Source organism: Rattus norvegicus, chromosome 1, assembly GCF_021556685.1.
Source record: "Rattus norvegicus strain SHRSP/BbbUtx chromosome 1, alternate assembly SHRSP_T2T, whole genome shotgun sequence".
Classification (NCBI taxonomy): domain Eukaryota; kingdom Metazoa; phylum Chordata; class Mammalia; order Rodentia; family Muridae; genus Rattus; species Rattus norvegicus.
The window spans coordinates 29,870,300-29,887,185 of record NC_141534.1 but is presented as its reverse complement, the minus strand read 5'-3'; the positions used below and the strand labels follow the sequence as shown (position 1 = coordinate 29,887,185).

At 38.3% G+C, this 16,886-nt stretch overlaps 1 protein-coding gene and 1 long non-coding RNA gene across 3 annotated transcripts in view; one reads left to right on the top strand and one right to left on the bottom strand.

Moving 5' to 3' along the window:
• The window catches only part of LOC148006895 (uncharacterized), a 138,448-nt gene that overhangs the window by 14,763 nt on the left and 106,799 nt on the right, over positions 1-16,886 (bottom strand). The gene's annotated exons all lie outside the window — the stretch shown is intronic.
• On the top strand, positions 731-15,438 carry 9330159F19Rikl (RIKEN cDNA 9330159F19 gene like). The gene is given in 6 exon segments (NM_001144859.2): positions 731-927; positions 6,447-6,691; positions 8,135-8,476; positions 8,578-8,657; positions 10,255-11,434; positions 13,329-15,438. Coding segments are annotated over 5 exon segments (1,914 nt in total). The 5' UTR covers positions 731-927; positions 6,447-6,517; the 3' UTR covers positions 13,467-15,438.

Genomic DNA, 16,886 nt, shown 5'->3' with positions numbered 1-16,886 from the left:
TATATAATACTGTACAGGTGGAAAAGCTCAACTTGAAGATAAGAGCTTATTACTTAAAACCCAGTGTAGCTTATTTGCTATATTAGCCCCAGAGACTTTATTGACTAAAGTAAACTATCAGATGCCTGATATATGCTTCCCCCAACACCCACACTCAACACACACAGACACACTCATACACACACTCACACACACACTCTCACACGCACACTCACACACACGCACTCACAAGCACGTGCTCTTTATATATGTCCCATTTCTAGTCTATATAAAGGCAGACATTCAATATGTTCCAACACACTTTTGGACTTATGCTTGCTGGTGTGTGTGTGTGTGTATTTCATATTTTTTCTCATTCTACATGATAGATAGACATTTCTACTTCATCCCTGGCAAGACTTAAAAAGGCACTGAAACTGCATCTCACTGAAGGGAAAGAGGGAAGGAGAAGGGATGGGGGAAGAGGATAGTTCTTGCTCCTAAAAGTGAGTCTACTTTCCAAATAAGAGAAACTTAAATATGGCCATTATCATCATGTGCAGCTAATAAGCAGCTCTCTCTTGGCAAGTTTGAAAATGTTGGGCTCCATTATAAAAGTTAAAAATGTCCTGGACCTGGAGTTGTTTACCCAGAGGGAGAACTGCTCTAAAGTTACAGAGCTCTGGTTGGAAGCAGCGGCTTTAAGGCCGCCTCCAAGTCCCTGACGTCACAGTAGCCCAGCTGCTGTTGTGACACTGAGCTCAGAAGTCCTCTGAGGGTGCAGTTTGCAAAGGGGTTTGTCTGGACTGCTGTGGGAAATGGATGGACTTTGTTTTGTAAAAGAATCACTGCTCTTTAAGACAACTAGCTCTCTGCCCCGCCTCTTCCATTGCTAGACTGGTCACGCAGAGCCTGACTTGCTGCAGGACGACCCCCAAGTGCGAGGAGGTATGTTTCTTCCTGGTAAACTTGCGCCTTAGATTAAGGATGCAGAAGTAAGTGTGGTTTCGGCATCTCCTGTGCTGACTATGCTTGTGTCTCGGTCTCAGAACAGTGGGCAAGGTATGTAACGGGTTCCTGACTTGGAGAAGAGGCTGTTCAGCTGCTGAGGGTGGATTTCTAAAGCCTGGACAACAGCAGCATCTTCTCTTTGAGACTGTTCTTGCTCATTCTCAGTAGTTCAGAAAAACTTTGCTCACTGTAAGTTTCCATTAGAATGCAATCTGTGGTGAATTTATTTTTAATATCTGCGATGTAAAATTTACAAGACGTAAGTTCACTGTTATTTCAAAATTGTAATTTTTAAAAAAATGTAGTTTTATTCCAGACTGCTATTCCACTCCAGGAGACGTATTTTTTTTCTCTATAATGTGAGCTCAGAAGCACTGGTGTCTTCAAGAAATCGCAGAAGCTCCTTTGCTCAAGGTTATTATTACTTTTAGATCCTTGCTTCCCCCAAGCTAAAAGATGTTTTTCATCAAAGCTTGTATCTTATCGGTTAAGGGAACTAAAACTGATGTGCCTGTAGCTTAAATTGAGACCATGAGTAAATAGTTGGAGAACCAAAAATAAAGATGGTGACCCAATGAGAAAACAAAGTTGACTTCTTCGGAGTTCTTTGTGCTGCATTTCTTTGACCTTGCCTGAAAATGAGGAGCAGGCAGAAAGAGAAGTGATTCTTTTTTAACTTTAATCTTCTAATAAAATCAAATGGGGAGTCTCTGGATAGATGCATTTGCTGACGCACCACACGGGAGACAGAGGATTCCTTAACTGCCTAAAATGGTCCCAGTGGTGGATAATAACCTGGAAAGTGAGGGAAGGAATTTTGAAGACAAGTGACACAGTATTTTTTTCAAGGCATGGGACTTCCTAATCCCACAAAATTCATTGGGAGCAACTTATCATCAGGCCAAATGATTTCTTCTAGGAATTGTGAGGTTGGCAGTATTTGCTGTTTCTGATATTCCTTCTGGAGTCTGCATCCTCAAGTGTATAAAGGACTTGGAATATTAAAAAAAAAAACACAATATGCTCAGAAAGTAATAAAAGAAAACAATGGGCACAAAACAAGTACTCCAAGCGGAATTCTCCTAAGACAGAAACAGCAGTAGGATCAGCCCTCCTGACATTCCTTAGTTGGCGTGGCTAAAATCCAGTTTCAGCAGGCAAGACGGAGTTTGAAATGATCGTAACCATGATGTAGAAAGCACTGAGCATGCCTTGGCTGACCATGGCCAGACTGGTAGGTCTAGGGGCTGAAGCTGCAGCAGTGATCCTGTGCTCAGCATTACGTTTATAGCTTTGTTTCCCCAACCCAAAAGTTGTTTAAAATCAAAGTTTGTATTTTGTCATGTATACTTCATGAGACCCGCTTTGTTGTTCTTAAATTTTGCTCCCTGGCAAAACTGACCCATCAGCTAAACCGCTTGGCTTCCTATTACAGCACGTGCACAACCCACTCTCAACCCTTTACCATCCTGTTTTTTGGCTTTAGGGAGAAGTAAATTAAAGGGAACTATGGGATGCCAGCTTAGTGTTGCTAGGGGTGGGGCATTTGTGTAACAAACAAATGTGGCTACTTCTCTAAGTTTCCTCCAATAAACTTTTCTTCTGAATGAAGTTTGGGAATGCTGAAATGAAACAGCAAGGAGCTATGGGGAAGGGGATGTACAATGTAGAAATCCTTTCTTCTCTCCCACAGAGATGCCAGAATTCTGTGGGAGGGAAAGACTGACAGCTAAGAACAAGAAGAGCTTTTATACTGGCTTCAGTGGAGAGCTCTAAAACCAGGCTTTTGAATGGCTGATCCACTTGGCCTTAAAATTTCTCATCATAGAACATTCTGTCCTCACAAAATTGATCATTTAGCCTGACATCCTCAAGACCTAATTTAGAATGATAACAAAAAACAGTTTTAAATATTTACCCAGCTTTTTACTAGGGACAAATTGTTTTGCACTATACTTAACTTGGCATATGTCTTTAAGAAAACAGAAAAATACCAAGGCCAGACAAAGTCAAAGCGAATATTTAATAGTTAATCTTTGAGATTTGCTTTCAGTGAGGTAAAGTTTGAAATGATCAGTTTTACTTTAGGAAAAAAAAAGTTGTTTACACAGAGAAGAGAGAAGGAAAGAATGAAGGGAAACAGGGAAGATGAATGGCAAGGGGGAGAAATCAGAACTTAGCAAGAATTTGTGGTCCTGGAGAGATGGCTCCATGGTTAACAGCACTGGCTGCTGAGTTCAATTCCCAGCAGCCACATGGTGGCTCACAACCATCTCTAATGCGATTTGCATATAATGCCCTCTTCTGGCATGCAGGCACATATGCAGGTAGAACACTCATAAATAAAATGAACCTTAAAAAAATCCTTATGATACAGTAGCGTTTAGATTCTTGTTATGCATTCTTTCACTCGCTTCTCACTCTTCAGAATGTTTTACGCCCCCTCCCCACGTGTTTTGTTTATAGAGGGCAGTGCAACTGTGTTTGTTACTGTGGGCATTTACGTGTGTGTTGATGACAAGGCTGAGATCCTAGGAAAGCAAGGGGGTTGCCTTTCCAAAAACACTGCCAGAGAAACGGCTGTAAATAAACCTTCAGAAAGCCTTCTTTCTTGTATGAGATGGCTGTGCTTGGTTTTCAATCTTAGCCATTACCCTTCAAGAGCTGGACTTTACTCTGGCTCTGGAAAGAGTAAGCCGTGTAGATCGGCCTTCAACAGTGATGGCTTGGACTGCAGATAGTTAGTTCAGGATTTAGGCCCTCATGCCTGTTTCCTAGGCTGACATATTCCTGTTATTAGTGACAACGCTGATCTAGGGTATTTACGGATGATCTTATTATGGATAAAAATAGGAAGGCTTGACCACTTGAAACTCTGAGGTGTGCATAGTTCAAGAAGAGTTAAGAATGAAAAAAGCAAAAAGCAAAAACCAACCAAACAAAAAATATCCTTGAACTAATCTGTTACAATGATTGTCATAAATCCTTGTGAGCATGAGTTCTGAGCAAGTCCACTGTTTAAACACAGTTAGGGCAAAACATGGGATATTGTAAAACCTCTTTTCTACATATCTTGCAATTATCTACTCCTCTTTTACAATGTCTTTGGTTAAATTTGTGGTTTCCTCGTGATGTCTCTAGGGTCTCCCCTTTTCCTAAGAAGTCCCAGAGGCAATTCCTAACCCCTGAGTTACTTTTGTTATAGATAGTTTCAAAGCAGTCTTCCATTCACAACATAAACCCGGTCTGTGTTTCCTGGGAATAGGTTTTGCGTAGACCCAGAGTATCACTAGATAATATCAGCAAAGTTTATGTAAAGCAAAATGAAACTCCAAATTCTGTAAGCTCTTTACTCTCTTCATTTTGTTAGATTTTCGTGGTCTGGCTTCTAAGTGGGGGTGAGTAGCAACAGAAAACCAAGTCTAATGAAGAAGAAAATGGAAACGAGGTTAAAAACAGAGAGTGAGTGAGCGCTGAAGGGTCACGAGAGCATGTTTCTAACTAAACTGGAAATCGTTTGTTGTTCTTGAATGAATTGGTAATGATACTGTGAGTGACAAGGAAATATGCAAACACTGTCAAAGGGCCCTGGTAAATGCTTTCTGAGAAACTATAGATACTAACATTAGTAAGGTTGTCTGTTTTTAAAAAATGGAGCCCTGCATCGAGCTGTTTTTAGTTCCTCGTAGTCTATAATAATTCATTCATATCTGGACTGGAGAAGCCCGACAAAAGGTAAACTTATCTTTCATAGTCATCTGATACGTGAGGTATGAAATAGGCATCTATCTGCTGTGAATACAAAGTAGTTCTTACTACATAATCATGTAGACTGAATTCTGCCAGGAACAGCGCACATTGACTATTGGCAGATTTGTGTGTAACAGAAGGTTGTAGCATTGCAGCCATATATTAATTAGTAATTATGCTAATTGATTAGTGAATGACAAATAATTAGTAAATAATTAGTAAGCTGAACAATCAGGTTACTAATCAGGTTTAGGTGTTTTGTTTCCTGAGAGAGAGAGAGAGAGAAAGAGAGAGAGAGAGAGCGAGAGAGAGAGAATTATAGAATGTGTGTGTATGTGTTAAACATGTGCTCCTTCCTTCTGAATTACATATAATACCATGTTTCTTATTGGCATAATTGTTTTAAATAAAATCATTCACTTGTAAATCTGTTTTTTTCTATTCAATATAAAGACACATGATTTTATTAATAAAACCTTTCTTCAGACAAAGCAAAAATTTTAAAGTCCAGATTATAAGATTTTTAATTTCTCAAATTACTGTGCATTTATTATACCGTCTAAAGTTTATAGTAACTCTATCAATATCCTTTCTTCAATGTAAATAAGATACTAAAGCTTGTAAGATAATTATATATCCAGCCTTTTAAAGTTTATTTTTAATTGTTTGCATATGTGTATGTGTGGTGGGGGTATGTGCATGTGTGAGTGTGGGTGCCCATAGACTTCAGAAAAAGCTGTTGGATTCCTTGAAGCTGGAGTCACAGATGGTTGTAAGTCATCCAATATGGGGCTGAGATCCAGACATGTGTCCTCTGTAAGAACAAGTGTGCAATCTTAAAGTTTGAGCCATCTTTCTGGCCCCCATATCTGGTATTTTAAATTGTCTCTTCAATTCCTTAATATTCATATGCTGAATGTTAGAAATCAAGTTACTTTGGTCACTACTTAGTGTACGATATAGCAGTTCCTTGTAGTTATTGTTCTGTAACTATTTCCTATAGTTATATTCTAGACATAAATAGTCCAGGTGAAAGAGAAGAGGTCATGAATAAGTTTTAACACAAGTTAAAATTCTCATGGAACATAATGATACTTCGATTTTATTGGAGGAAGTAAAATAATGACCTTTTCAATTTTCAGATTAGGCTAGTTTCTTGCTGAGATATGAGGCTCTCGAGGTGACCACCTGCTTTGGGTCTTCATCCATTCTTCCCACTTGACATGGACTTGATCTCTGAATACAGAACTTAGACAGTTACCCTGAAGCAGCTCAAAATCTTAAATCCTGGGCAGATGTAACTAACGTGTCCAGCCAAATAAAGAGTTAATTCTATTTTAACAGAATCAGCCCACCTACAGATGCAACCATACAATTGTATTTCATACTCAAACTTGTGAGTATTTAGGACTAAAGTCTTTTTTAGATTAGGCAGTTAGTTAGGTAAGGAAACATTTATATCATACATGTGTACTTAGCCAGCATGGTCACCATGATTTTCCTGTTAGTCTCAAAAGAGAGGAAAAGGTCTTAGGACAATACCATTTTATTGACTGTTTTCAAATAAAAACTCTTTTATAAGCAGGTTTTTGTTATCTTCTTGTTTAGTTTTCTATAGCTTAATGATATCATTGACTTTTGACAGAAATGATACGTTGACAGAAAGCACATAAGCCTGGCACTGTGTCTTCTTGTATTTATCTCAGGCTTTATTCTAAAGGCAAGTGAGACCACTTCAAATCACAGTTTAACAATTCCAAGCTAAGAGAAGGCAGAGATGAGCAGAAATCCTTTGGCTGACGCGTACACAGTTGCCGTGGACCTGCATGAGCAGTGCGAGACCACAGAGGCCAACTGGCATAAGGAAAAGATGGAGTTACTGGACCAGTTTGACAATGAAAGAAAAGAATGGGAGAGTCAGTGGAGGATCATGCAGAAGAGGATCGAAGAGGTAAGGCTTGCTTTATTTTAAACATACTGAAGAGTCCAAGCTCGAAACGAAAATCCCGCTGCATCCAAGTTCATGTTGCTGCTTCCGTCAAAGAAATAAACGTCTCGTGGTATTTCCTAGAACAAAACTGGCTCAACCCGACCCAGTGCTAACTCTGAGGCTACATTTATTTTATGGTCTTGCATGAAAATGAAGACTTTGTAACGTTACTCTACAGTGTATCGATTTCTCATTCTCTGGATTCAGAGGCACGGTGCTGAGAGTAGTGTGCACATTCTATCTAAGTGTTCAGATACTAGAACGTAGGACGGGAATGCAGGAAATAGTCTGTGGGACATAGAGTATTAAGATTCTACCTTAGCACCAGAACAGAGATCGTTCCTGAGATGACATCTAAGGATGTCATGTAGCTGAGCAGCATGGAAAAGTATGCCATATGCTGAGCACAAAAGTGGCAGTGGCCATCAGATTTATTCTGGCAGTCAGTGTAGATGCATAGATTCTACATGTTAGCACACTTACTAGGAAATGGGTTTTTGAAAAGACATGTCATGGCTCTGATGTAGTCTGCAATTTTATTCTCCTAAATCCTCTCCTAGGCACCCCATACTTGGCTCTGAGATCTTTTTTTTCCACGTGTGTTTTGGCGTGCATTCAAGCTTCTCCCAACTGAAAGTGAACTATATTTATTTTGCTCTATTTCATTCAATACACAGTATTAATTTTATGGGTTATTTAACAGATTGCTGGACCTTTTTTTTAAAGTAGATAAGCAAAGTAAGTGCTTTGTATGTTTGTAAGGCAAACATACTTTTTCCCTGACTAACAACAATTAAACAGGTTATGACTAAAATACAGAGTGGAAAAAAATGATACAGCAAAACAGAAAATAGGAAAAGCTATTAAATTCTTCCTCTAAAGTAAGTCAAGACATCTATGATTAATGGTTCTTTCATTACCCTCTACAATTTGGAAAACATTTTCTGCTTGTTTCCTTCCCTTTCCTCTTATCCAGGGACTCCCTACCTGTACTCAAGACCACACAGTTGAGAGCAACCCACCCTGCCCATGGAGAATATCTCAATCCCAGAATGGTGTCTTCTGGTCATGTACATAGTGGTCTATAGTATGTAATGCTAGCACATGATAAAACAGAGGAAGTATTTTCACAGGCTAAAGAAAATTGACACTTATTCTGAAAACTAAAAAATAAAACAAAAACATCATCATATGATTATGAAAGCACAGTGGAGTATTTTATCTTGGGCATACTGACACATAGCTTTATTTCCAGTACTCAGAACATCTTTAGGAGTTTGAAGCCACTCTTGACTTCGGAATTTGTTCTAGGCTACCCAGGGCTACAAAGTGAGACTGCCTTTAATAGAATATATTGGTCAAGTAAATTAGGGATAATACATTTTTAATTTTCAATTTCTACAGCTCTGCCAGGAAGTCAAGCTGCGGAGGAAAATGAACATGAATGAACATTCTAAGGTCATTTGTCTTTGTCATGATCAAGATAAAATGGAATTTCCTCCAAATCCAAACTTAGGACAATGCGAATTCAGAGTGTTCAACCACCGAGATGATCCAGAAAAGGAAAAGAAAAGAGAAAGGGATTTCCTTGGGGAAGAAAGTCAAGTGTCTCCAGAACAAAATATACACAGAGAAACCAAAGTGGGGTTTCAGAATCCTTTGGCCACAGACAGGAAGGCATGTGAGGCTTGGGCTGGTGAGACGACCTCTAAGGATAGCAAAGATTGTTCTGTCGCCCTTAACACCGTAAGTAAGATGGGGGTCAGCCAGGAGCTATTTCTAAAGAAGTATTTACACTTTAGCATGCTAACTAACAACAGCTCTCTTTTATGTGCTATGGTATAAAGGCTCTTGAAGAACTTGCAAAAGTTAGTGAAGAATTGTGCACCTTTCAAGAGGAAATCCGAAAGCGTGCTAACCACAGAAGGTAGGCTGACACATGCGATCCTGTAGACAAGAGAATCAAAAAGAATTCTGTTTGCAGTCTATGCATCTACACTGACTCATCATGTACATCTTAGCTCATGGTCCTTAAAAGTAGTCTTCCAGTACATTTCATAATTCAAGTATTAGGAATACTGTACTGTACTCTTTCAGTGTTCAGCTAAAGTAGATTGTACAGAATGACTACATATCTACTGAAGTTCTTTCTCCAGCTGGGTTTTTGACTAGAAGAATACACAAATAGGCAAGTCCAATTAAATTGTCTTTTAAACTGTGACAGCTTTAGCAATGTGGTGTTTGAACAATGCAAGATGAAAATTTCTGTGCTGACTGACAACAGAGTGTGTTAGCGACTGTGCACGCCCTCTCTCTGCCCATTGAGCTTTCCTGCTGTCATCTGTTGGTACGTGCTTATTGTACACCATTGTAAGTTGTCATAGAAGCTTCTTATAAGTTGTATAGTAAGACTTATGTTATTTATGTGATTTTATTATTCCTTAGTCCACACTGTTGCTCCACTGGTGTTTTATGCAGAAACGTGCTATTTTCCATTTACAAATCACATATAGTACAATGCTCTCATGTGAAATTAGAACATGAAGTTGGGTGACTAGGGAGGTAGAGAAGATCTGGGTGGGGGTGAGGGAAGATCAAAGAATATGAGCAAAATATATTGTATGTAATTCTCAAAAAAAAAAAAAAAGCCAAAACCATTGAAATGTGATGCTTTCCAGTCATCCTTCTGGCCTCCAGAAAGCACAGCATGGCCTTGACATGTGATTCAAAGAGATTATTCTAACATTTGCCACACTCTAGTATTTCTGTGCCATTCATTATCACTCAGCCCACTTTAAATCCAGCCGGGTATTTTTTCTTTGCTCAGTGGGCACAGTTCATTAGAGCTCATTTCTTTGGTTAATAAAAGGTCATCTTATTTTCCTCTCAAGTTCAAATGACACATTCTATTTGGAGTTACCTAGCGCTCATGATACTTCATTCAGAACAACACCATTCTCAATGTTATTTAAAACCCAAGGAAAAAAGTGAAGTCTAAAGGGAATAGAAATTGTATAGTAATTGAGAAAGAAAGTATATGACAGGAGAAAGACTTTATAAATGGGAATGTTAAGAGCAGAAACTCAAGAGACTACACTGTCTACTTTGAGTGTAGCATAAGTTCCACATTATAGAGAAAATGAGGGATGACACTGAATAAAATTTAGGTTAGATCCATGAATGTAACACTGACAACTTTATCCTACAACAAAGAGGACTTGTAATAAGTGGATTTAAAATACGTGTGTGTGTGTGTGTGTGTGTGTGTGTGTGTGTGTGTGTATGTGTGCACGCACGCATGCGCGCGTGTGTGTATTACTTATATATAGCATTACTTATATATTACATTATTTATATATGTGTACACATACTATATCTCTCTCTAAATATTGATAGTTATATAAAAATTTGATCAAATTGTGACTCTTTTTTCTTTAGCAGAAATGCATTTTTTAAACTGGCTTTTCAAAGCTCATTTTGAAAAGATAATTGTAACTAATATATCTTGATTTATAATTGTTTAGGATGAAATCAGATCCTGTTCTGCAGGAAATGCCAAATGTAACCCATGTGCCTCATGAGGACCACTTGATCAGCAATGGCCAGGTCATTCTTCTAACCAATTTGGAGAAAGAAAAGCAGAGCAAGAATCCGAGCTGCCAATGGACTCCAAAACAGTTCTGTGGGCAACTGTGTTCCATTGGCACAACTGGTTTACAAAGAACCGCAACACCACCAGCTCCTCCTCCAAGAAGTACCTCTCGGAATCTTTCCAGGTCATATTCTGAACAAGCCCAGGAAAGACTGAAGGAAAGTTTATACCACAGGTGGGTGGCCCATGAGAGTCAAGACAAAACAAATAACAATCCTCATTTCCTCTTGAGGCAGTCCCCATTGTTTCCACAAGAAGGCAAGAGTATGAAAGACAGTACCATGTTTTCCTCTTGGATACCAGAAGTCAAACTAGATAGACAGCTTCCAGGTAACAAAGACATTGGACTTAATTTGTGGTCATGTGACACTGTATTAGGTACAAAAGAGAGCCTTTCCAGGCCATCTCAAAAAACTGGTTTTACCTCCAGTGCAGCAAAATCTGCTAAGGTGACTCCAGATAACCCTATGAAATCGCATCTTGATCTTCATGTGAAAAATGACTTTCTTCCCTCAGTGACACTGAGGGACCCAGTTAGAAGTTACAACTACAACTTTGAACCAACTCCAAGGAATGAAAAGCTGGCCGCAAAGATCGATGAGTTGCACAGAACGGTTTTTAGAACAGACAGAGGTTGTCAAGCAATACAGGAAAATGAAAGCTATACAAAATCACCTGACAATCTCAATACCTGTGCTGTCTCTACTGCTCACAGAGCTGACATACCAGAAAGTGACAAAGGGACCAGCGTTCTGAAAGAGACTGACAGCGTGCCTGTGCCCATGGAAAATGTGTTCAGTGATCCCACAGAAGCATCCACAGTAGGCCTGCTCAAACAAATGCAGACACGAGAGAGTCCCAGCAGCTGTCAGCTGATGTCCCATGAGCATGACTGGAGACCAAGCGATTTTTCTAGCCGGCCAAGGTCAGCTGATCCCAAATCAAATTACGGTGTTGTGGAAAAGTTGTTGAAAACCTATGAGACTGAGACAAGGTCTGCACTGCAAAATTCAAAATGCTTCAGGGATAACTGGACCAAATGTGGTTCTGATGTAAGTGGTTGCTTCATATTGAGTCAATGTTCAGATCGCATCAGATGGGACATTTGCTTTACACGGCAGTCAGCAAGTGGGTCAAGGAGTAGATTCAAATAAGATTACAAAGTTGAGAAAGCAAGAACTACATCCACCTTTAGCAATAGCTCTGAAGGCAGTTCAGCTGCTTGATCATGTAAGTAGGATGTAGACGTATTTCGTCATCTTCTTAACGTCTCAGCCCTCTGTGACAAGACAACTAAATGTGGGTTAAGGTTATGGCTTTTAAAGCTTAAACTAGTACTTTATTTCTTTAAGATAAATAATATTAGGGACACCTGTGGTGCCTTATGCCTTTAATTTCAGCACTCAGTAAGCAGAAGCAAGTGGATCTCTCTGAGACTGGAGTGGTTTCCAAAGTGGTTCCAGGCTATCTGGGACTATGGAGTGAGACCAACCCTCAAAAATAATAGATAGGTAGATAGATGATAGATGATAAATAGATGATAGATAGATAGATGATAGATAGATAGATGATAGATAGATAGGTAGATGATAGATGATAGATAGGTAGGTAGGTAGATAGGTAGTTAGATAAGTAGATAGATAGGTAGGTAGGTAGATAGATAGATAGGATTAATTTAAGATGCTTTCAAGAACCTAGGGAAGGTTATTTGTTTTCTTTCTTTAAAAAATGATACATATTTGTTAATTTACAGGTTTTTTTACTCTAAAGGTTTATTATTTCTGTACATACATAATACCTTCTACTTTCTCAGTTATGCCTGGTTCAGACTTTCCTACTCTATGACCCATGTCCTCATATGAATGGGTGGGTAAAACAACAATTTAAAACAGTGTCCAGTAGAACTCTTTTGTTTGTGCCACTAAAAGACTATTTACAAAATACAGCTAGTTGCAGATAGTTTTTACATGGAAATTAGTAGAAATGAGTACTTACGTAAGCCTTTTTTCCTTTTGTTTTTATCCACTTAGAAGTGGTAGTCTTCATTAGTTGTAAAGGGGAAGGTTAAGCAAGTTGTCATTTACTGTGAACACTCACATAAAATGCCCTTTAATATATGCAACTCAAGCTGACTTATAAGATGTTATATGGTGTGCTATTATCATTAGCAAGCATTTTAAATAATTCCCTGGCTTTTTACTTCTCTTCACGTTAGTTGAAACCATCAATCTGTAGGAGCTGAGACTGGAGACCAAAACCAATGCATTCTCCTGAACTGAAAGTAAATGCTGATTGTCTCCTGCTCTTCCCTGCTCAGGGATTGGCAAGGCTTTACTTTGCTGTTGACCCTTAGGAGCAGATTGTGTCGCTTTGTCTGATTAAAAACAAAACAAAAAACCCAGTGAATTAAATTTAAGTCTCCCAAGGGACAATAAAAAATTGAGGCTATTGCTTGTCTGTGAGTGAGGTGATAGCATCTGAGTCTGTGCCTGCTGCCTGTCCCAGACAGAAGAATATCAGCTTTATTCGGAAGACCGGGTGGAGGAGCTGGAGAGAAGGCTGAACAGAGGAGAGCACACGCTGTTCTTCCAGAGACCTGAGTCCCGTTCCTAGCTGCCGCATGGTATCTCACATGTGTGTGTAACTCCACTTCCAGGGAATCCACTGGAACTAGAAATCTAACCTCCACATAGACACATACGTGCTGCACATACATACAGGCAGACTATCCATATATAGAAAATAAAAATAAATAAACCCAAAAAAAGTTCTTGAAAGAAGGCCCGTTGGACCCATAAGTATAAAATCTCTTGAACACTTTTACTATTGTTACAATGATGATGATGGTGGTGGTGGTGGTGGTGTGATGATGATGGTGATGAAAAGGATAATTTCCAGATAAAGGTGGTATGTATTAAGAGATTACAGCATTTATTTATGTTGTAGGAGTCCATAGCAGTGAAAGCCTCCAATGGAAAAGGATTTTCCCGACCTGCCAGACCAGCCAATCGCCGGCTCCCATCCAGATGGGCCTCCCGATCACCATCTGCACCCCCAGCCTTGCGGAGGAGCCCACAGCTATAAAGTCTCTCTGCAAACCGAAGCCCAGACGCTCTAGGTCTCTAGCCTGGATTGCTGGATTACAAAGGCTATCATACCTTTTGCTAAACTGAATCTTCAGAATGTTTACAAACAGTCCTGTTCTCATCTGTATCTTCTAAGACCACTGGGACAAGCAATCCAAATCCTAGCTTTCCATCAGTCTTCAGTGTTTTTAATCTATGGGATCATTATCTCCTTGTACTTTAATTTCTCACATTAGATTTTTTATTGCCATCCTCATTGATTTTCTGACATGATTTAAGTTGACACGATGTACTATATTGTATATTCTAACTTTCCTTGCAAATGCAGAAAAACAAGGTTCTGTGCATGGCCATGTGTTTGTGGGTGCATGTGTTGTCATAGGAAGTATTCTGGTATGTATTTAGGTAAAAATTTATGTGCTAGTGTTGAGTTTGAAATTATAACATGTAGACCTATATATTCTTTGTGTTTATTTTAGAGTTTTGAAAATATACAATCCTATTTATATTTTGCATAGCGTTTAACAGGTACTCAAACTAAGGCATTTGACATTCATGTATCACTTAATGACTTCCTTGGCGACCAACTATATTGAAAAATTAAGAATTATACACAAACCTAAGATTAACAGTTTTCCAGAAATCAATCTTAAATAGCATTTTAACCCATATGAAGATAACTGATACTGCTCATTTCTTGTTAAATGAAAATGTCACAGGTTTAATATACCAGCTTTCTCAAACAAGCATAATATGCTCACACATGCTTTTATATATCACCTGATAGTCTCACGTGGTTTAATTGTATACTTGACTCTCAGCCAGGATAATTAGACTCCCTTAGTAATGACAGGACACAGTAGTGGGTTTATTTTATCATTCTCATTAACAAACATTTCTTAAATGAGATAAAGAAAGGAATCAAATCGTGCTAAATTCTCCTTTTTGTTAAAATTGTCCCGAGTTTTCAGTTGTTTGCTTTATCTGGAGTTCCTTTGTTGAGGTAAGTTGTTTGGGTTTTGTTTGTTTTTTTGTTTTTTTGTTTTTCTCCTTCCTCTTTTCTAATAATTTCCCCAAAATTAGTAGATAAGACTAATTCACTTTTTATGTACAATAAGAATGATCAGGAACAAGTTTTGCTGACAGCTCAGTTATATTGTATTTCTTACACTGTATAAAAAGGCCTTAAACTGAATCAGGCATTGCTAAGACACAATGATGTACATCAAAGGTATAAAGTGATTACACCTGATGCATGAAGTCTATACTGAGAAGTGGCATAGGAGAAGTACAAGACTTAAGGTACTTAGAATCCTATATGGATCAACTTAGACACAACTTTGCTGTGCATTGTTCCCATTTAAAAATCAATCCTATTACATGGTTTGTTAAATATTAATTCAATTTTATCCAAAAATCTTAAGAAATCCTCTTTTCCAAACAAAATCTGTGGGCTTTCTGCCTATAATATCCTAGCCACTAAGAGGATTCCACCTTGTTATACCATTCCCTGAAGTAAAACACACACACACACACACACAAATAACTTTAAATCACAGATTGCCTTAAAAGGCTTGCGACTGTAGTTCATGGTTTACAGTAAGAAGACTTCTAGGGCTTAAGTGGTATTAAGTGTCTAGAATGTGAGTTTGGCACAAATCATGAAGGTTATAGTTCTACTTTTCTCAGTCTTGCATCCTTCAGGGAACTTTTTCTACCACAGGAGAGTAGCCTAGACACTTTTCCACTAGAGGAGAGAAAACACTGGAAAAGGGGTTCCTTGGGGCATGAAATGATAACCCAAAACCATTGCTGTGGTCATGTCTGTTTCTTGGTGTCCCTGAATCCCAGGCAGCCTGAGAACAATCTGTAGCCCCTGTCTTCATGTTCAAATCTGAGTGTTGAGGTCTCCTTTAAAGATGGAAAAAATCCTGATCTCATCCCAAAAATAATAAAGAAAGATTTCCAGCACTGGGGACCTGAGATTCTTAGAGTCTTTAATAAAACAATGTAATGAATTTTATGACCACACTGGCTTGGAAGCAGGGGTGCTGAGTAGAACTGGAGTGGGTTAGGACTTGGGTACTGTGTCTTGGTCACTCAATACGTTCTTTCCTTATTAACAAACGATTGCCTTTCAGGCTTCAGAAGTTTAAGCCACCTTTTCTATGATCACTTGAATAGACCAATGGGACCATTTTAATACCATATATTAATGTGAATCATAGAATATTAGAATTGAGAAAAATTAGCATTTGGTCCGGCTTCTTGATTAGAAAACCGAAGAAACTAAAGTAAATTGACTAGCCAGTATTCTCTTTTAAAGCAGTTTATAAATTTTATGGGAAAACTTACCAGAGAAGTGGAAGTTGTCACTGAAAATATTTTTTTCAATTGTTGTGATTTTTAACTGGTTCTTTTTCTATTCTGGGTAGACATTTTCTACCCTGAAATCTTCATTATGCCATCATCCTTGGGTTTACGGTCTTTTAATCATTTACAGGAATATTTCATTAGGAATATCTATTGAGAGATGTTTTCCCTAGCAGGTTTTGAAAAAAAAAAGGTCTTTTTTCACAGGGGATTATTGAAACTTCTAGCTGATCTCAGAACCGGAGTACTTGAATGAATCTCTCTGTCTGTCTCTGTCTCTCTGTCTCTCGTCTCTCGTCTCTCCTCTCCCCTCTCTCCTTCCCTCCCCCTCTTCCTTCTTGCTGTTTGCACTTTCATGTACATTATCAATATTTGCCTTATAGCCCCAAACCAAATATAAAAATATAAGTGATAATTTGTATTATTCACACTTCAAACATTACTCATGTCTTTCACTTGTCCTTATAGGAAGTGAAGAGAAGGTTTTATTATGCTGGCCTTTCCTCAAAGTGTGAGTTACTTCTATGTAACTTACCAAAGCCACCACAAAGTCTTAAATCAAAACAAAACATCGATTCTCCCAAAGAGTATTAAGTTCCATTAAAAACATCCTTAAACTTAGTTACATTTTTCTGATAAAAAATAATTATTTGATATTTAGTCTTCAGCCATTGGAAGCTATTAAATAAAATAAGTTTGGAAACACTGTTGTAGACACGATAATGTTTTTCTTTTCTTCCTTCTGATACCGAATGCCAGTTGGGCCTTGAGTCCAAACTTAAAAATGTGTCTATTGTTTAATTCAGTGGCCCCTTGAATATACAGAGTTTATGACAAACCTGTTGATAGAAACATATAACCCCACACACCTTGGTGTGCATATCCACTGTTTCCATGTAAATGGTATTAAATCTCTGAAATAAGAACTGACATGATGAAATTAAATTAGTTTTAGGTAGATAACAGTTGTTTTGCATAGTATTCTATTGTTTTAAATTTTGCATGTTTTTCTTTTTTCTTTTTTATAAAATTTTTTATTGGATAT